The 22008-nt window shown below is 34.8% G+C and overlaps 1 protein-coding gene across 10 annotated transcripts in view; it reads right to left on the reverse strand.

The window, feature by feature from the left end:
- The window catches only part of TANK (TRAF family member associated NFKB activator), a 94696-nt gene that overhangs the window by 31015 nt on the left and 41673 nt on the right, over positions 1-22008 (reverse strand). For 4 of the 10 annotated variants that reach the window (XR_004076502.2, XM_031030822.2, XM_031030820.2 and 1 more), the window contains exons 3-4: positions 4364-4475; positions 3173-3291 (exon numbers count right to left, since the gene is read on the reverse strand). The exons of 1 other annotated variant lie outside the window; for it this stretch is intronic. Coding sequence is in view for 8 of the 9 variants with exons in the window: in XM_031030822.2 (XP_030886682.1) it covers positions 3173-3291; positions 4364-4475 (231 nt within the window). In the remaining variant the exon portion in view is untranslated. Of the gene's footprint in view, positions 1-3172; positions 3292-4363; positions 4476-15858; positions 16022-22008 lie in introns of all 10 variants that reach the window. 5 more of the 10 variants (XM_081814317.1, XM_006735941.3, XM_081814320.1 and 2 more) reach the window with 3 other exon arrangements.

Consider the following 22008-nt stretch of genomic DNA (forward strand, 5'->3'; position numbering starts at 1 on the left):
GAAAACAAATCCTCAAACCACTCACCAAACTGAAGGAAAGAACTGTGGGTAATTAGTAGTTTGTGTTATTGGTTCAAAGCATTTCTATTAACTTAGTAATTCATTACAGAGGCTAGGCCAACTGATTGGGAATGTGATTTCTAGAAATCATTTAGTTTTTAAGAAGACTAATAATATAAAAGTATATTGAAAATAGAAAAAAAATGAACTGTACCATTTTCTTAGCCATTTCTGCATCATACCTTGCAGTTTTTATATGTAGATGTATATTTTTACAAAATTGCAACTGATAACCAATATATTTTTTCATTTTGGAAAAATCCTGATATATCCAAAATTGAAATACTTTAGGAATGGATTTCCCTTGTATTAACTAAATTTAATTATAACTCAGTATGTATAGATCAACATATATGCCAATTGAAAAGATTTTAATTCCATTACTTAATTTTGGCAATATTTTTCTAAATGAAGCCTAACTTTTTACAATATACAGCCAGCTCTCAAATATTCAATAAATCCAATTTATTCATTCTTTTAGAATATATTTGCTCTTCTTTTTAATCTGTTATATATTTAGTGCTCATTAACACTTTGGATCTGGATATATAAAGAAACATGAGAAAGCTGAAATACAAAAGAGTTAATTTTTATTTTTATTAAATGGTTACAGTATAAGACTGAGTTGATGAGCTATTCAAGTATTAAATATGTGGCTGTCAGATAAACATTTCCCCTACTAGTAAAGATCATTAAAAGAACTCATTGAATTTAGATTTATTTCTTACTTGGAGCTTTATTTTTTCCCCTCTATTGTCTGTCTACAAATTAAAGTTACAATTGATGCAACATTATTAATTCTTTAGAAATAAGCCATCTCTGACATAATTTCTGTTACTTATATTTAACGTTAGCCCGGGTATCCAGACATATATTTTACAAACAAAAGACATCTTATAAAAATAAAACAAATGTAATTTAAAAAAGAATTCTGTTGAAGGTTCCCACTGAACACTTAATGACTGAAAAATAAACTCTAAAACTTCCATAAACAATGACAAATTACCCAAATATAAAATAAATGAAATTATTAACATATCTAAAAGCCTTTTACACCATCCCATTTGTTTTAACTAAGACTAATCTTTTCAAAAATACCTTCTCTATATTTGGAACTGAGATGCCAGATAATAATCTTCAAAGAAATGTTGTAACTGGAGTACAGGAATTTTGAATCAAGATTAATGGTAAATGGTAAATAATATTTAGAAGTCCCTGAAACAGGAAAGTGGAACGTATAGTTTACTTAAGCACTAAATTTATAAGTCACCATTTTACAGTTCCATTATTTTATAATAGACCCAATCATAAAATTGTATTTCAGAAGTCAGTATCACTGTTTCTGAATTTTGTCTTTTGCAAAATAAACCTAAACATATTCCAGTGCCAGGGTGTCTTGTGTTTATCAGCATTTTCAGATAAATGGAAATTGCAGTGGGGGTGAAGAGATGATGATCCAAATAAAAAAGAATGATTTAAAAAAAAGTGAAATGGGAGATACTTTAGAGAACTTCCCATTTTAAAATGTTTGTATATAGAAATGTATCTAAATTGGATTTCTCATATTTGATGTTAAATGAAAACAAGTTAAGATAGTCTTTAGTTATGGGAGGGGTGCCTGGGTGGCTCAGTCGTTAAGCGTCTGCCTTTGGCTCAGGTCATGATCCCAGGGTCCTGGGATCGAGCCTCACTCCGTGGGGAGCCTGCTTCTCCCTCTCCCACTCCCCCTGCTTGTGTTCCCTCTCTCGCTGTGTCTGTGTCAAATAAATAAATAAAACCTTAAAAAAAAATAGTCTTTAGTTATGGGATTGGTAACTGAATAACCTTGGCACATAAAGCTAAAATCTTCTACCTTATCTAGAAGAAAAGAAATAAATATAGCATTCTTGACTTCATTGGTCTTATGGATGTTAAGAGTCCTCATTTACTGGGAGATCTTACTTTATTCAAAAGCTGTTTCATCCTACTAAAACCTAACTCACTAAAAAAATTCCTTTTTAAACTTAACATTTCAGTGATTCATAAAAACATGGAGAACAATATGCATCTATATATCCACTACCTTGATTTAACAAGTATTAGCATTTTGCTTAAGCTCTTTTTAAAAAAAAGAAGTTGTAGATACAACTGAAGCCCTCTTTTTTCCCTTCCCAGAATCAGACTCTTCTTTCTCCAATTGTAGAAGTGATCATTTTTCTAAAGAAGTTGCATAACTTTCCTGTCCATGTTTTTATACTTTTACTATATACTTGTGTTTTAATAAATAATGTCATATTTTATATTTTAAGAAATTTACATAAATTATTCCCATTTTATCATTTTGTAATTTCCGCTTTTTATTCAACACTGTTTCTGAAATCTAAGCATACTAATATATAAATATTTAGTTAATTTTAATTTTTCTAAAGTGTTTCATGTAAAGGTGTACCATTCTGCTACTGATGGATGTTTAAGCTGTTTCTAAACAATGTAGCTTGAACATCCTCGTATATGTCTCCTTGCAGATACAAGAATCTTCCTTTTTATGTTGTCTCAGTGAAGCTTGAACATCCTCGTATTTATCTCCTTGCAGATACAGAATGTTCCTTTTATATTGTTTCCTTTTGCTTAAACTGGTTAGGTAGATTTTTAAAAAAAATTAAGCACAGGCAATTGAAGAAAAAAACCAGAGTGTTGTTTTCTAATCCAGAATCATCTGTGCCTTACTATCTACCTTAGTTAAATGTTTTATTTCTTTGTTAAATGCCTGTGATATAGAAATGAGAATAACAGGAAACATGAAACAAACCTAACCCTTTATTTTACTTGGAAATAGTGCTTCTATTTAGAAACATGTAAGTCATTTGTTTGTGTATAAACAGAATTTCTGTTTAAATTCCAATGGTGGATCTACCTCAGGAAAATTAAACAAGGAAGATGTGTTATGTATCTGCATTTGAATGCTGCTTTTTGCAGAAGCAATGGTAGGATTGAGAAGAATCTTGTCCACCTTCTCCCCTGTTCCTGCCCACCCAAATTTGATAGAATACTGACTGAATAATTCAGGAAGTCTGTGGAACCTGACTTCTCATTTCTTATTTCCTTTAGGGAATAAACCAGCAGTGCAGTCTACCTTTAATTCTTTTTCTCTTGGTATTCCTGATTTTACTTTATCATGTGGCTGATCAAGAGTCAAATTATTCTTCCTTGCTTCACTGTCTTCAAGCAGGGGAACATAGCCAAAACTGTTATCTGCAAGACAAAAACCTCTTGCATGTAAGTAGAGAACCCTTTTTTTTTGGTACCACATGGAAAAAATAAAAACAAACCAGGAACCCTAATTTTAAAGAGATTTTAAACTTCAAAAATTCTTTAGATAATAATTATTTTAACAATTAAAATTTTTCCCATTTAGATTTTTTTCATTCCCACTAAATACACAAAACTCCTACTCCCAAAATAAGTGGTGTAAAAAATATGTAGAATTTAGAAAACTAGAAACTCTTTGCAACTTAGTATCAACAACAGCAATTAAACTTTTAATAAGCCGTATTTCCAGGTATGCATCCTTTGTTTAAGATAATTATTTGCATAACTACTCCATACTTATTCTAGGAAAATTAGAAAATGCAGACATGCCAAAAATAAATAAAAGCTGCCCACAACTTTTATGACCTGTGAATTATTGCTGTTAACATTTTGGTTTATATTTTATCACAGTTTTTCTTTTTCTATACATATAGATTCAAACAACATTATCTTTTTTTGCACACAAAATTATGTATTTTTTTATCCTGCTTTGTTCATTTTTCTATATATTATGAATATGTCTTACGTTACTAAGTTAACATCTGTTATCATCACTTTTTCTTGGCTACATAGCTATTCGTTATATGAAGGACTAATAACTGTTGAACACTTCTTTATTTCTAATTTTTCATTATTAGAAGTTATATTGTGATAAGCATCCTTGCATACATGTCTTTGAGGTCTTGAACAAATATTTTCTTATGACATATTTTTAGGACTTGAATTTTTCATTTAAAAGGCACAGACATTTAAGAAAGTTTTTGCTATTTACTGATAAATCGTCTTCTAGGAAGTTTCATCAACTGGGAGTTCTACAGTATAGTATATGTGAATGTTCATTTCCCCATACCCTACAAGTATCCATTTCTTAAATAAAAATATGTAACTGCACCACAGTTATTAAATTATCAGAACTACTGAGAAACAATGGAGAAATAAAAAAGAAAAACCTGATTTCCACCTTTCTTTTCCCCAAGAGTTTCAAGAAATACACAGAAAATTAGTATGAACATACCTTGACTGGAATTCACAAGAAGTAACTGTGATTTTAGCTTATCAATAATAGTTTGTTGAAGTGACAGCTGTTCCTGTTGCTCACGTATTCTCTGCTCATAGTTCTCAGTCTGCTGACATAAAAACCAGTTAGCCTGATATTTACTGACACAAATGTACATACATTTACTGTCCACTAATAATTAATTACATATAGATATGAGCTGCTCTACTGCCACTTCCCAGGTATTGAGCATGTTATTTGTGAACTAAAAACTGGCTCCAACAGTGTATTAATAATCATTATAAACATCACTGGTTTAAAACACGTAAAACACTGTAAAATTTTAAAAAATCATCTTAATTAAAGAAATTTCAGTTAATAGTTCAACGTATGGTTTCTTGGTCCTTCAGTTAGGATAAAAATTGTAATTTAGAATTCAGTCCCTAATGACAACAACAAAAAAGCATGAATGACAAAATGGATGCTATATTATCCTACAAAAATACCTACTAATAACTTAAAAAATGTTAAGATTTCATATCTTTTAGGGCGCCTGGGTGGCTCAGTCATTAAGCGTCTGCCTTCGGCTCAGGTCATGATCCCAGGGTCCTGGGATCGAGCCCCGCATCGGGCTCCCTGCTAGGCGGGAAGCCTGCTTCTCCCTCTCCCACTCCCCCTGCTTGTGTTCCCTGTCTCGCTGTGTCTCTGTCCAATAAATAAAATCTTTAAAAAAAAAAAAAAAAAGATTTCATATCTTTTAAACAAACAGTTTTGAATTTGTATTTAGAGTATAAAACCACAAAGAAAGTAGCATAACTAAGACCCTATGAAAATCAAAGGAACAAGTACAAATTATAAAATTATATTGATTAGAAATTTTTTTTCTCAGATTACATTTTAAGAAGTCAAGAGAATATGTGGTTAATCCTTACTGGATATCTTAAATATAATAATTTCCCTTATATTTTTAATCCATTCATCTTGCTGTTTTATTGCAATGGCTGTGAGAATTAAGCAATGAAAGAAGATAGCAGTTTGCATTAGAGAATAACAGATGTTAACAAACCTTTAAGCAAATATGAAAATGTTGCATTACAACTACCAAATTAGTACAAAGTCTTAAAAATATATTACCAACAAATAATAGAGAATTCTTTATCAATTTTTATCACTGGTGTAACAATAAATGACTAAATCATAAATTCCTTGAATGTAAAATAGGGTCCTAATAAGCTCAGAATGTCCTTCAGTAGATACTAAATTTTTGATTTTGAGGGGCGCCTGGGTGGCTCAGTCAGTTAAGTATCTGCCTTCAGCTCAGGTCATGATCCCGGGGTCCTGGGATCAAGCCCCATGTTGGGCTCCCTGCTCAGTGGGGAGCCTGCTTCTCCCTCTCCCTCTACTGCTCCCCATGCTTGTGCTCTCACTCTCTCTGTCAAATAAATAAATAAAATCTTAAAAAAATAAATATTTGATTTTGAATTGAATTTTTATCAAAGTTCAAAATTAGTGAAATTATTCTTTTCAGAGACCAATATGCTTAAAGTTCTTTATAAATTATACAGCTGTTCCTAGATTCCCAAAATAAATTAGCTTAGGAAATTAAAGCAAAATACCACATTTTCCCAAATGAAGGGTGAAATTTTGTAAGTAATACACTTCAACCAAGAATAACTGACAGAGCTGATAAATAACTCAAGTGGTTTGTTATCTTTGCACGTTGCCTGAGAGTAGTGTTATATAACTTGATACTCCCATAGAGTTCTGCGAAGTAATTTATACATAGGAGATATTTAGTACATCCTTGATGAAAAAAAAAAGGAAATAAAGAATCCAAGTTAAAAAAAAAAAAAAGAAGCCAAATTTTATTATTATAAATAGAAGAATGTATGTTGTGAGTCCATCTGGACCATCTGACCTATAATTATGAATCTCGGAACTAAACCTTAAACACTAGGGCCCGGCCTCTCAGGACAAGACATCTTACTCCTACATAAATTTATATCCAAACCCCTAGAGTGAGTAGGAGGATTTAAAGGTCAATAGCAAATTCTGTAATAGCTTAAATTTACCTGGGCTGAAAAAAAAAAAATTTACCTGGGCTACATAGAACTACCAGGCTGAGCAATCAGCAAACATGCGGATGTTATTTCTTCACTATCTACTTCTGTGTATTTACAACTTTCTCCAAAGAACTCAAAGCTCTTCATAAACACTGACCAATAAATGCCCATTCTTTCACTACATTTCGACAGGTAAAAGTATTCTTCTATCCAGACATTAAGTAACCAGTACAAAAAACTTAGCAATTAGAGATACACCCAGAATAAGCGTGTAAGTTACTCAAACCTCAGCCCACTCTCCTTCTACTATATATTTTTTTCCCACCTTCAAGGAAAACCAAAGGACTTGTATTTTCTTTTGGAATCAACTCAGAAGGCTCTGCTAGGTAATATTCACCTTTTAGTCTCTGGCTTAAAAACATACTTTAGCACACCTACATATAAAATATTATAGTAAATGAATAATGCTGAAAATATATTCATTGGCTGGGAAAAATTTCAAGTTGAAGTTCTAAACTATTTCTTAAACTACTTAATAAAGTACTTCATAAACTCTAGCAAACTCTGTAATAACTTAAAAACTGATATTCTGGAAGTATAGTAGGGGAAAAAGAATAGCAATGGTCCTTGTTTTCTTACTGCTTTTTCCACATACTTACATTATAGCAATTATAGTATCCTAGTCTAATTATTTCTGATTTCGCTTTAGACTATGACCTCTTCAAGGGCAGAGGCTATTTTCTTCTGGTATCTCTAGAGTATACAGCAGAGTGGCTGGCAAATTTTGAGATGCTCAGTAAATATTAGTGGAATAAATAGACTTTAAGTTGTTAATTAAGTTGTTAAGTATCAGAGAAATAGACATGACTTCAGAAGGTACCTGAAAGAACGGAGAAAAGGCTTTGCTTATATTCTATAAGGGAAACAGGAAAAATGGAGACAGGTCAGTAGGTGAGTAAGACAAAAGGACATTAAGTTTGAGAAAATGGGTACAAAAGATAGGCAATTATCCAAAGATCTTTTTTTTTTTTGAAAAAAGGGAAGCTTATACCATCAGCAAAAAAGGTGCTAATTCAAGAAAAGAAAATACATACTCAAAAAATAGTATAAAGATTTTGACCACAAGGCTATGAGAGGGAAAGTCCAGAAGAAGATATTGTATCAAATTGGGAAATAACCAGTAGAATTAAATTTATTTGTTATATTTGGAAACTGAAAGAATAAGTTTTTTTTCTTTTTATTAAATGCTTTTGTTCACTGAACAGATCTGAATAAACTTACAACCTGAAAAGTCCTTTTAAAAGGTGAGATAATTGTTGTACTGTCACAGTATTTTTTTTAAAAAATACAATTACAAACCAAGTACATTACAGCCCTATCAGAGACCCCACAAAACAGAAAAATCACTAACAACCACATTGAAAATGTACAACAGCAATGTCTTGTCAACACTTCTGTACAGAGCACAGACATGACAGCTAAAACAGACAGAAGAGAAGATGCTTTTGACAGCCAGTGTGTGTGAATGATTCTTTGAGTCAGATGGCAGCAACAAGTTACCAACTAGGAGATGTGCATGACAACTAACCATCCATCTGTATCAAACACCATCTGGCCAAGACGACTCTGGCTTCTGTGTATTTGACACTCCTTCCAACTCCAAAGACTAGTAAAACAAGTGGTCTACCAGCATCTAAAGAGGTAAACAGGTACTTAGGTACTTGTGCCATAATGTACTCTGTATTCTTTCTTAGTGTTCAAAAGCAAAACTTAAAACAATGCCCATCAATATAGTACACATTTTAAGTTTATTAAAGATGGTCATCCATACATGTCCTTCCCTGCTCATAAACAAAGCAGAAAGCTTATCTTTAGAACTGTCCCTTTATCCAGGGAAAATTTCAATTCATCTTCAAAACTAAGGCAGCATATTCTCTATAATTTTGGATATACAGCTGCTCAAGTTTTCATGGGTTTCATAAATATTAAAAGAGTTCTATAAATTGAATTTTTTTCCCTACTGCTGACACTGAAAACTGTCATTTTCATATTTTCCAAAGCACTTATTTCCTAGATGGGGGAACAAAAGTTCAAGTGCCCTTTGTCATCAATGATACTTGCAAAAGGTCAAACATTGTCTCTTTTCATCCTCAAGAACTAACCTCAATGTTCTGAAAAATACCATTGTTTTCCTCCAGGTATAAAGACAATAGGAATTTAATAAACTGAAATGGGTTAAAAAAAAAAGAATCTCAATTTAAAAACCTTTCAGACTGTTCCAAGATTAACAAAGAGGACAAAAGATTTATAGAAGGCTACCACAAATGCTCTGAATAAGGAAACTCCACAGTTCATGAAGTAAGACAAATAATAACTGTCCCAATATACAACACTTTGATCACAAACTACCTTATCTTGAAACTCTGGGTAAACTAAATATCAACTTCAATTTTAAGTTAAAAAAAGAGATTGTATAGGATTAGCAACTCAGAGACCCTGGTTTACACCGTTTATTCTTCAACCATTCTCTGCTATATTTTCTTATAACTAGGTTACAAGCCCTGCTATACAACCCCCCCCCACCCCCCGGCCCCATCAAGACTTACCTAGACCTGCAATTTGACAGATCAGATTATCAATCTGATTATCTACTATTTAGTGACAGTGCTGCCACCAATTTCTCAGCATGCCAAATGGTAAAGAATGACAAACTATTTTTATTTTACGATCTTTGTTTTGGTTCTGATTAATTTACTTAGTCTCTCTGAGCTTTGTTTTCTTTTTGAAACGAAAATGATATTTGCTGGAAGCACTGAAGGAAATAGTGTGTATAAATTATCTGGTACATAATAAGCTTTTTGCAAATATTAGTTCCTTTCCTTTAATAATGAGCAAGGTATCTATATAAAATGTTACCATAGCATGTAGCGTATGCATCCATTAACTAAAGCCCTGACTACCACTGAACATGGACAACATGTCATCAGACTTACCACACAACTTCCCCATGCTCTAAGCCAGTTTTCTCAGTCTTTCTTCTAGTTCATTGTAACCCAGGACTCAGAAGTTTCTTTTTGAGCTCTCTCAAAGCTCAAAAAAAAAAAAAAAAAAAAGGCTCAAAGCTCAGTGGTACCTCCACTGAATCAAAAACATTCTGTCAAGCAAAAAAACTAAAAACCCTGGCTGTCCAAAGTTTACAAAAAGAAAAAATAGTCAAAAATGATTAAGGAACAATTAATGGCTGTTAAAAATTACAAAAGTAGCACACTTGTTGAGAAAATGCAAAAACAACAAAAATGTCTACCATCACTACCACTACAAAACTCCACATACGTACAAGGTAAAAAGTGAGTCTTCCTTTACTGTGATTTCCATTCCTCCTCAGAGTTAACTACTGACACTTTGGTATGTACCCTTTCAGAACTTCTGTGCACATACAGATACGTAAGTAACAGAAGTTACTTACAAAAGTAAGATACATTTTTAAAAAACTGTGAACTATTCTGTAACCAAAATTTTCAACAATACATTATCATCATATGATCATTTCACTGAATACTTAACTATGCACCAAAATCAGAGAGCTCTATTTTATTTCATTTTAGTTCTTTAATCTTCTGAGTAGATTATTTCCCACATTTTACAGGTGAGAAAACTGAGGCACGAAGAGGTACAAAATAATCTGCCCAAAGTTTCTCAGTAGGCAGTGGAGCTGGGATTTGAGTTCAGGTTTGCCTGACCACCAAAGCCCCAGCCCCTAAATAACCACTACGGCATATCATGTAAGTATATGCAGTTCTACCAAGACCCTCTTTTTGCTATATACTCTCTCCTTAAACAATCTTAACTGAAGTGGCATGTTATATACCAGACTCTCAAATTTCTCCTTCTAACCCAGACCGCTCCTTTGAGGTTTCTAGGTCTCTCCTCTAGATCTATGTGGCCAAGTGCTGTTGGGAAAGCATTTCAACTTTTACATATTCAGAACTGATGATCTCTTCCCTCCAACTTCTCTTTCTCCCTCCTCTCACCCAGCTCCCTGCAATATCAGGTCCTTTGCACTCCTTCTTTGTATATGGCACCACTATCTATCTATCCAGAAAGTTGTAACAATCCTTCACAACTACTTGTTCTATAGTCAATCCATTACCAAGCGTCAGTTTTAATCTTGAATCTCTCTCAAATCTATCCACTTTTTTATCTCCAATGTAGCCATCACCACTCAAGCCATCACAACCTTAATTAACTACAGCAATAACCTCATTGCTCTCCCTAAATGTATCAGCCAATCTATTCTCTCAACTGTAGCCATTTTGTTTTGCAAAACGCATATGTAATCATAACACCCATTCAGTCCTCCCACTCTTTCCCCATAAATATCTTCAATGGTTTACTACTGCATTCAAAATACAGAACCCCAAATCCTCAATATGGTGGTCTCTAAAGACCCTACACAGTCTTGCCCCTGATTCTTCTCATTACACCTTTCCCTTATATTTTCAATTCTTTTAGGCCAATGAGTCTTTATAACACAGGTCCTTACACCTGGAAAGCACCCCGACCCTGTCCTTCATAAAGACTATCTTCTCTGACCCCCTAGATTATAGATTAGGTCAAGTCCCTAAGAGATGTTCTAATTTCTTCCTAATACTTATCAGAGTTTGGGGCACCTGGGTGGCTCAGATGGTTGAGCATCTGCCTTCGGCTCAGGTCATGATCCCAGGGTCCTGGGATCGAGTCCCGCATTGGGCTCCCTGCTGGGCAGGGAGCCTGCTTCTCCCTCTGCCTCTGCCTCTCTCTCTCTCTCTGACTCTCATGAATAAATAAATAAAACATTAAAAAAAAATACTTATCAGAGCTTGAAAATTTACATTTATGAGATTGACTAGTCTCTGCTTTACTAGATGTACCACCATTCCATGAACCCAGTACGTGGAACGGTTCCTGATACAATATACTGAGTAGGTGCTCACAGTATCTTTGAGTGAACATCATAATTTAAACATTCCCAATTATTAACAGATCTTCTTGAATTTGTATCTTAGTATACTTGTCTAAAAGTTTTGATAGGATATATTTCTGGAAATAAAAATCTGGAACAAATAATACAAATATTTTAAATTTTGATAGGTAGAAAATGAGTCTATGGCAAAGTACTGACAATGTACAGTAGAAGAAATAAAATTTTGATCAGAAATGGCCAGAGCACTTTTATTCCAATACCAGTAGCTTCAGTAGAAAAAAACAAGCGTCAACTGCTCCAATCGCACAGACACTTTACCCAGATTTCGGGGACGAAAGAAAGGGAAAAAAGAAGGGTGGTAAAGAATGAAGCCATGCACATCTTAAGTGAAAGTAAAGGCATTATTAAATAAAGCAGTACCTATAATAAAGGCATTTTATACCTTCATACAATCCTAGAAAACATATTCTATAAGCTTTTAGAGGTAACATAAGCCTGACACTTTACATTTCAGATGGGTCAAGACTAACTCTAGGATAAAGCAATCTGACAACACAATCCTTAATGCCTTAACATTTGTTGTCAGAAAAATGTTTGGATCTGGGGCGCCTGGGTGGCTCAGCTGGTTCAGCGTCTGCTTTCGGCTCAGGTCATGATCCCAGAGTCCTGGGATTAAGCCCTGCATTGGGCTCCCTGCTTAGCAAGGAGTCTGCTTCTCCCCTTCCCTCTGCCCCTACCCCAGCTTGTGCTTTCTCTCTCTCTCTCTCGCTTACTCTCTCTCAAATAAATATATAAAATTAAAAAAAAAAGTTTGGATCTGTAATTTATGACAAAAAGACAGTGCATGGTTAAATTTAGTCTTGAGGATTTCATCTTAGACTCACTGATTAGTCAGTAAGGCTCTTTACTTAGCAAATGGGATGGCTCTAAATATTCTGTATCTTTCCCTTTTCTTTGCAGTACAAAGAAAGGGAATTTTCTTTGTAAGCACCTGAACTATCTTATAATTAAGAGATTTCTACCTTTGTATACAAGACATTGTTGATTTTTCACTTTTAACCAAGAACGGCAAGAAGAGACAAATATGTTTTAGGCCACATTTCTTTTTAAAAATTTTTTTTAAAAAGATTTTACTTATTTTGAGAGACAGAAAGAGCATGAGCAGAGGGAGGAGCAGAGGGAGAGGGAGAGTGAATCTCCAGCAGACTCCACACTGATTGCAGAGCCTGATGCAGGGCTGGATCCCAGAAGATCATGACCTGAGCCAAAATCAAGAGTCAACTGCTTAACTGACTGACCCACCCAGGCATCCCTCCACATTTCTCTTTTCAATGAAGGAGATTTCTATTTTCTTTTTACATAATGCAAAGATCTTGGGAAAAGCAAGAGATCAGCTGTAGGACGTTTTCTGAAACAATTCATTTATGAATATGGTAATCTGATTTTAAATGGCAATTTTAAAATTTCAAAATGTATTTTTTTTTTTATTTTATTTTATTTATTTGAGAGAGAGAGAGAATGAGAGACAGAGAGCATGAGAGGGAGGAGGGTCAGAAGGAGAAGCAGACTCCCCGCCGAGCAGGGAACCCGATGCGGGACTCGATCCCGGGACACCAGGATCATGACCTGAGCCGAAGGCAGTCGCTTAACCAACTGAGCCACCCAGGCGCCCTCAAAATGTTTTAATTATTTTATTATTCTTCTTTTGAAAAGATGGTCTAAGAACCAATAGAGGATACTGAAGTCTTTATTAAATATATTTTGTTTCTTCCACAGAACAGTGGCAGAAATGGATGAGAAGCAACTTGGTATAAGTATAAAATTGATTAAATATTTTAAGTCCATATTATGGACTCTTGTGATATTTGATACTCTCCGGCAACTTTAGCCTAGTCAGTCAAAAGATGTTGCAAAGACTGCTAATTATTCCCCCATATACATTTGTTTTTTCTTTTAGTAATACAGACTTTTACCCGGACACATAGTCATCTAGTTGAGACTATATTTACAGCCATATGACCATATGTCTACGTTCTGTTCATACGATGTGAACAGAAGTGACCTGTACAAATTTTGGACTGCATAATTAAAAGAAAACTATCTGCTCTTCCATGCTTCTCTCTTTTCTCACTGGCAGGGAAATGTTAACAAGTCGAACGGCCACTGTGATTCCAGAGAGGGAAACCGTATTTTAAGGAATGGTAGAGCTGCCTTACTATCCCTGGCTACTCACCTTTGGACTATTGCATGAGGATAAACTTCTATCTTAATTAAGCACAGTACTTCTTGGTCTCTTGTTAACAATAGTTTATCCTGTACAGTAACTAATTCAAGGACCAAAAAACTCTACCACTGCCCTGTGTAAGAGTTTCTTCTCTTATTCTGTAAGCATATTAAAAGCTGTCCATGTCAGGGGCTACTGTGATTAAAACATCCCTCTACTTTGGAACAATCAGAAGACCTCTTAGCATGGGTACATATGAATGCTTACACAAGGCAACAAACAGAATAAGCGATATCAGATTATGAACCTTTTAAGTGCATGCTCTATGTTTTATTTATCTTTGAATCCCAGCATTTATTATGTACCTGGGACATCATAAATTGTAGGATGAAAGAAAGAACCATCAGTAACAAACATTATACTCCAGCCTCTTTTCATACGAGACATATAAATCACACAGGAAGGATTCATCCAAGAAAAGAAGAACCCAAAATAGGTTATTCATAGTAATGGGAAGAACAGTTTGAATACCTGGAATGGGCTGTGATTTAGCTAGGTTAGTAAAATAAATCTGGATTCAGATAAACCTAGTTTCAGTATACATTCTGCCACATTGGCTGAAAAAATTAACTTATTTCCGAGTCTCAGTTTTTTCATTTGAAAATGGGCTAACTATATCTACTTTGCCAGGCTAGGAGGATTTACATATAAAGTATGTGAAACTTGTAAAATGTATTCATTCAATGAATGGTAATTTTCCTTTCTGTTTTATAATGTAATATAAATTTAAGGGCTGAATGAGGAAGAGGATGCAACTGGTTCAGCATTATCTGGGGATATGTGACATTTTAGTATGGAGTAGAATGAAGGCTATACTGGAAAGAAAAGCTAAAAATAGTTATGTGTTCTTAAAATGAGAGATTCTAATATAATTTAAGGGCATGGTGGCAAGAGTGCCTAGGTATAACAATGGAAAATTTGGTATTGAACTAAAAGAGGAAAATACTTAGGGGCCAGGGAAAGTAAATATACTTGATGATCAATAGCAGGATGCTAGTAATAGAATGAGGAATCACCCTTTGAAATTTAAGTGAGGTAATTTAGGATAAATAAAAGGCAGTATAATTCTCCACAGCAGTTTGTAAAACTCATAACTCCTTTGAAATGATACAGATGAGGAAAAATTAGTGGAGGTCTGGGCATTCAGTTTAATATCCTTCCAAGTAGCAATGAGATATAGAGCTCAGAGGGCAGATCTGGAGTAGGGAGATAAATTTAGGAGTCATTGTCATAGGTATCTGAAATTATAGAAGATGAGATAGCTCATATAAGAACATAAAATAAGAAGTGAAGAAAGTCTTGAAAAACTAAAATGTACCAGGCCTGGTGGTAGAGAATAAACCTACAAAGGAGATTAAAGAAGTGGGACTCAAGAAGAAATGAGGAAAATCAAACATGCTATCTGGAATGTTAAAAAAGGAAGAGGTAGTAGAAGAGATATATATGGTCAGCCATTAAATGGAATGAGGTAGCCCTATTATGTATGAATCTGAGACTATTGATGATTTTAGGCAAAGAAGTTATAGACATGATATTTACAGTCAGGGAGATTTTTTCAAATCACAGTTCTACTAGCTTTAGTACTTATTAGATACATGGTTGTGGGCAAGTTATTTCACCTCTCTGCACTTCCTTCTCCTCATCTGAAAAATGAAAATACTTCCTCACAAGATTTGTATAATGATTAAATTAGGTGACTGTACAAAGCACTTTGGTAAACATAAGCTTTGATAAATTTTAGTGATGATGATGATGAAGATAAAGACATTTAAAAAAATACATTTATTTGAGAGAAAGAGAGAGAGAGCATGCATGCACACACGTGCATTCCTGCACAGTGGGGAGGGGCAGAGGGAGAGGGAGAGTCTTAAGCAGATTCCCTGCTGAGTGCAGAGCCCGATGTGGGGCTTGATCTCATGATCCTGAGATCATGACCTGAGCTAAAACTAAGAGTAGGACGCTTAACTGTGCCACCCAGGTGCCCCAAAGTTAAAGACATTTTTGAAAAATTTTAATCTTTTTCAGATTGGCACCATTCTATTTTTCGAAAAATATGATTCATAAATTACTAACAATGCTTACCCCTGGAGAGTAAGGGAGAAGACAATCATTTTATATTCTGTATATTTTGAATTATTTGCATTTTTTTCAATATGCATGTGCTTTTGTAGTTTCAGCCAGTAGTATTTTAAAAATCACTTACCTGCATTTGGCTTTGTTTCCCTCATTAATTTGTAATACTTGGATGCCTTTGCTTGACAGAATGCTCTTAAATGGATGTAGCACATTGACTTCTTAAATAGGAGTCTTAAATTGTACTTTTTCACAGAAACACGAAGAGAAGAACTGGCTTGGAGTATGGACAACTAAGTCATAAAAGGCTAGTGAGTTTGTACAAACAGATGAACAGCAATAAAACATAGCTAGTAAGAGAATCCAGGTTACACCCATTCTTTTCCTTTTTTGCAACAGATTTTTAAAAAGTTGTGGTAAAATACAGAAATAAAATTTGCCATTTCAACCAATCTTAAGTGTCCAGTTCTGTGGCATTAAGTATACTCACAATGTTGTATAACCATCACCACAAACTATCTCCAGGACTTTTTCATCTTCCTCAACTGAAACTCTGTACCTTTTAAACACTAACTCTCCATTCACTTCCCTCAGCCTCTAGAAACCACCCTACTACTTTCTGTCTCTATGATCTCACTACTCTAGATACCTCATAAGCAGAATCATACATCTATATGTCCTTTGTGACTAGCTTATTTCACTTAGCATAAAATCTTCAAAGTTCATCCATGTTGTACTATGTGTCAGAATTTTCTTCTTTTAAAGGCTGAATAAATTCCATTGTTATGTATATACTGCCTTTTGTTTATCCATTTATCCATCCATGGACATTTAGGTTGCTTCTATCTTCTGACTATTATAAATAAGGTTGCTATGAACATGGATATACAAATATTTCTTCAAGTCCCTGCTTTCAATTCTTTGGGGTATATACCCAGAAGTGGAACTGCTGAGTCATATGGTAATCCTATGTTTATTTTTTTGAGGAAATACCATACATTTCCCACAGTAGCTATAGCATTTTACAGTTCCATCAGCAATGTACAAGAATTCTAACTTCTCCATATCTTTGCCAATACAATTGGTATGAACTTGCATCTCATTGTGGTTTTGATTTGCGTTTCCCCAATGGCTAATAATGCTGAGGATCACTTCATGTGCTTACAGGTCATTTGTATAACTTCTTTGGAGAATGTCTATTCATACCCTTTGCCTATTTTTAACTCAGGTTTGTTGTTGTTGAGCTGTAGAGTTTCTTTAGTCTAGATATCTATCCCTTATCAGATACATAATTTGCAAATATTTTCTCACGTTCCTTGGGCTGCCTTAATTTTGATGAAGTCCAAGTTATCTAATTTTTCTTTTGTTGCCTAATCTTTTGTTGGTGTCCTATCCAAGAAATCACTGCTAAATCCAATGTAAAGAAATTTTCTCCCTATGACTTCTTCTAAGAGTTTTATAGTATTAGCTCTTATATTTAGGTTCTGGTTTAATTTTTGTATATGGTTAAAGGTAAATCCAATCCATGAACACAGAATTTTCTACCATTTGTTGATGTCTTATTTTTTTCAGCAGTGTTTTTGTAATTTTCAGTGTATAAGTCTGTCATCTACTTGGGTAAGTTTATTCCTAAGTATATTATTTATTTTGATGATATTGTAAATGGAATTTTCTTCATTTTTTTTCATATTATTTAATGTTAATGTATAGGAATGCTAATTTTTGTGCACTGATTTTGTATCCTACAACTCTGCTGAATTTATTAGTTCTAACAGGGTTTTTTTGGTGGAATCATTAGGGGTTTTCTCCATATAAGATGATCTGCAAACAGATAATTTTACTTCCTCCTTTCCAATTTGGATACTGTTTTTCTTGCCTAATTGCTCTGGGTAGGATTTCCAGTACTATGTTGAACAAAAGTGGTATAAGTGGACATCCTGTCTTACTCCTATCTTACAAGAAAAGTCTTCAGTCTTTCACTATGGAGTATGTTAGTTGTGCGGTTTTCATAAATGGCCTTTATTATGTTGAAATATTTCCTTCTATTCCTGGTTTGTTGAGTGTTTTTAAAAGGCTTTAAAGGGGTTTGAATTTTGTCAACTGCTTCTTCTGTATCAGTTGAAATGATCATGTGGTTTTCCCCCTCTTCATTCTGTTAAAGTGATGTACTCCACTGACTGATTTTGTATGCTGAACCACTTTTGCATTGCAAGAATAAATCTCACTTGGTCAAGGTGTATAATCCTTTTAATATGCTGTTGAATTTGGTTTCCTAGTATTTTGTTGAGGATTTTTGCATAAAAAATATTAGTCTGCAGTTTTCTTGCAATGTCTGTGTATGGCTTTGGTATGAGGGTAATGATGGCCTCATAGAGTATTAAGAAATGTTCCATCCTGTTCGATTTCTGGAAGAGTATGAGAAGGACTGGTGGTAATGCCTCTTTGAATGTTTGGCAGATTTCACCATGAAGCCACTGGATACTAGGCATTCTTTGAACTTTTTAATGACTGTTAATCTCTATTTCCTTCCTTCTGCTAGCTTTAGGTTTAGTTTGTGCTTCTTTGTCTAGTTTCCTAAGGTAAAGTTAGGTTATTGATTGGAGATCTTCTTTTCAATCTAAGTATTTACTCTCCCTCTTGGCAGAGTTTTCACAGCATCCCATAAGTTTTGGTAGGCTGTGTTTTCATTTTTATGCTTTTAAGATATTTCCTAATTTGCCTTGTGATTTCTTCTTTGACCCACTAGCTGTTTAAGACTGTGTTAATTTCTACATATTTTTAGTTTCCTTGTTTTCCTTCTGTTGTTGATTTCTAGTTTCATTCTATTGTGATTAGAAAAGATACTCTGTATGATTCCAATCTTTTAACATTTATTATGTCATTTTTAATGGCCTAACATACGGGCGATCCTGGATAGTGTTCCACAAGAACTTGAGAAAAATGTGACTTCTGCTCTTGTTGAGTGGGGTATTCTATATACGTCTGTCAGTTCCAACTGGTCTACAATGTTGTTCAAGACCTCATTTTCCTTACTGATCTTCTAATCTGGTTGCTCTGTCCCTTTTTGAAAGTGTTGATAGTAGGGTATTGAAGTTTTTTTGTTTTTTTTTTTAAGTAGGCTCCATGCCCAGCGTGGAGCCCAATGCAAAGCTTGAACTTACAACCATGAGATCAAAACCTGAGCCAGGACCAAGAGTCAGATGATCAGCTGACTGAGCCACCCAGGTGCCCCAGAGTTGCTGTAGAGCTATCATTTCTTCTTTGAATACTGTCAATGTTTGCATCATGTATTTTGGAGTTCTGATGTTTAGTGCATATATAATTACTATATCTTCTTGACAATTGATAATTTTTTCGTTATATAACGCCCCTCTTTATCTTCTATAAAAAACTTTGATACAAAGTCTGTTTTGTCTGATATCAATATAGACACCCTTGCTCTCTTTTGGTTACTATTTGCATTGAATCTTTTCCCATCCTTTCATTTTCAACCTATGCATGTGCTTAAATCTAAAGTTAGGCTTGTATATAACACATAGTGGGATTGTTTTTTATCCATTCTGCTAACCTATGTCTTTTGATTAGAGTGTTTGATCCATTTACACTTCAAAGTAAATACCAGCAGGGAAGTACTTACTTTTGCCATTTTGTTGTTTTCTGTATATCCTACAGCTTTTTCTTTTTTTTAATATTTTTTTTTTTTAAGATTTTATTTATTTATTTGAGACAGAATGAGAGAGAGAGCACACATGAGAGGGGGGAGGGTCAGAGGGAGAAGCAGGCTCCCTGCCGAGCAGGGAGCCTGATGCGGAACTCGATCCAGGGACTCCAGGATCATGACCTGAGCCGAAGGCAGTCTCTTAACGAACTGAGCCACCCAGGCGCCCCTATCCTACAGCTTTTTGTTCTTTGTTTCCTCCATTACTGCCTTCCTCTGTGTTTAGTTGATTTTTTTGTAGTGACACATTTACACATTTTGATTCTCTTTCCCTTTCCTTTTGTGTATATTCTGTAGGTATTTTCTTTGAGGTTACAACTGAGACTACATACAACGTCCTGAAGTTATGACACTATCTTAACTTGATATCAAACTAACCTGAATTCAAATTACTATCCAGCTTTCATTTCAACTTGAAGGACACTCTTCAGCATTTCTTCTAGGTCAGGTCTAGTGGTAATGAACTCTTTCCACTTTTGTTTGGGAAAATCTGAATTTCTCCTTCATTTCAAGGACAGTGTGACCAGATATACAGTATACTTGGTTAACAGATTTCTTTCTTACAGCCCTTAAAAATATCATCCCATTGCCTTGTAGCCTGCAAGGTTTCTGCTAAGAAATTCACCGACTGTATTATTGGGGCCTCCCTTCTACATGATGAGTCCCTTTTCTTTTGATGCTCTCCAGATTCTTTTTTTGTTTTTGTTGACAGTTTGATTACAATGTAGTTTGATGGAGGGCTCTTTGGATTTATCCTACATGGAATTTGTTGAGCTTCCTGGACTTGTATATTCATGTTGTTCCCCAAATTTGGGAAGTTATCATTTATTATTTCTTCAATCTACTTCTTTTTTTTTCTATTTCTTTAATTTCTCTCCCTTTACCTTCTCCTATAATGTGTATATTGCTCCACTTGATAGTGTCCCATAAATCTCTTAGGCTCTGCTCACTTTTCTTTTTGCTCCTCAGACTCCATTATTTCAAACGACCTATTTTTGAGTTCATGGATTTTTTTCTTCTGCCTGTTCAAGTCTGCCCCTGAACCCCTCTAGTGCAATTTTCAATTCATATGTTCTATTTTTTAACTCAAGAATGTTTCACTTTTTAAAAATACTTGGTCTCACTGTTGATATTCTCATTTTGTTTATATTATTGCTTTCCTCATTTCCTTTCATTCTGTTTTCCTTTAGCTCTTGGAGCATATTTATGACACTGTTTTAAAGTCTTTGTCTAGTAAGTCTGATGCATGTTTATCAAGGACTGTTTCTGGAAATTTATGATATTCTTTAAAAAGGGCTACATTTCCCTGTTTCTTTGTAGGCCTTGTAATTTGTTGAAAACTGGGGTATGTGAATAAACTCTCCTAGTCTTTGCCACCAGGTGTGAAAGATCTTCATTGATTATAATTAGCAGGCCCGTTAGCCTTATGATTAGCTCAGGGTAAAGCTTTACGGTCTTCCAGGTATTTTCTGAGTGTGTATCTTGTTTGGGCTAGTGTGTGTATGTTTCTGTTTGTTTCTGATTTTCCCTGGCTTGTTGGAAGTATGTTAACTTCTCAAAAAGTCTTACCCCAGCTTTATAGGACCTTAGATGTTTATTATATTCCTCTTCCTTCAATCTCTTACACTTAGATGTCCACTGCAGCCTCTTTCCACATGCTATGCTGCCCAACACTGCCTTCCACAGCTTCCAGCCTATGCTGGACCCATACTATGCTACCCAAACTATGCTACCATTCCCAACTCTGAGCTCCAAGTCAAGTGAGACAGAAAACAGTCCGCTGGATAGTCCACAGACAGGTCAGGATGTTTCAAACAAGTTCTAACTTGCTCTTTCCTTTCTGAGGGAGGGAACCAAGAATTTGGGCTACTTCCTCCCAACTGCACCACACGATCATGGGCAGGGAGTGGGTCCAGGGCAAGAAGAAATGCCAGGAAATTTCCTACAGTTTTGAATATGGCTTTTTCTTGACTAGGGTCTGCTTGGTTGCTGAAGATCACTGATTTCCAGAGCTCCTCTAAAATTATTTCAATCAGTCTGAACAAGGGCCTACCACTTCCTAGTTTGCCATCTTGCTGATGTCACTTAATAGACCAATTCTTTAAGCATAATGTTAGGAAGGGCAGGTAGACTCACTGACAGCACAGCCCTTGGGGCCTTTTTGCCATCAGAATGCCAGGCAACTTCTCCAAGGTTGTCCTCTTGCTTTTCTTCTCTTGCTCTGTTCTCTTTCCCATTGGTACTTCCTCCTCCCATCACTCCAAATATCTCTGTGAAGATGATTCCCAAATTGGTATTTCCAACTGGTACCTTACTTTAAAGATCCACACTTCAACTGCCTGCTAACCATCTTCCCCTGACTAATCTTCTTACATATGAACTCAAAATATCCGAATAAAATCAAATCAAGTAATAATTTCCTTTACCAAAATCACCACTCAGAGCCTTTGCTCTAATTTTCATACTGTAAGTTTGAGAGCTTGTATTTGTCACCTTATTACTAAAGATTTTAAATGAGGAATATCTAGCTTGTTTTACTTCAAAGTTCAATTTCATTTCTGG

This window comes from Leptonychotes weddellii, chromosome 3 (genome assembly GCF_054177405.1).
Source record: "Leptonychotes weddellii isolate Sample4059 chromosome 3, ASM5417740v2, whole genome shotgun sequence".
Lineage (NCBI taxonomy): Eukaryota > Metazoa > Chordata > Mammalia > Carnivora > Phocidae > Leptonychotes > Leptonychotes weddellii.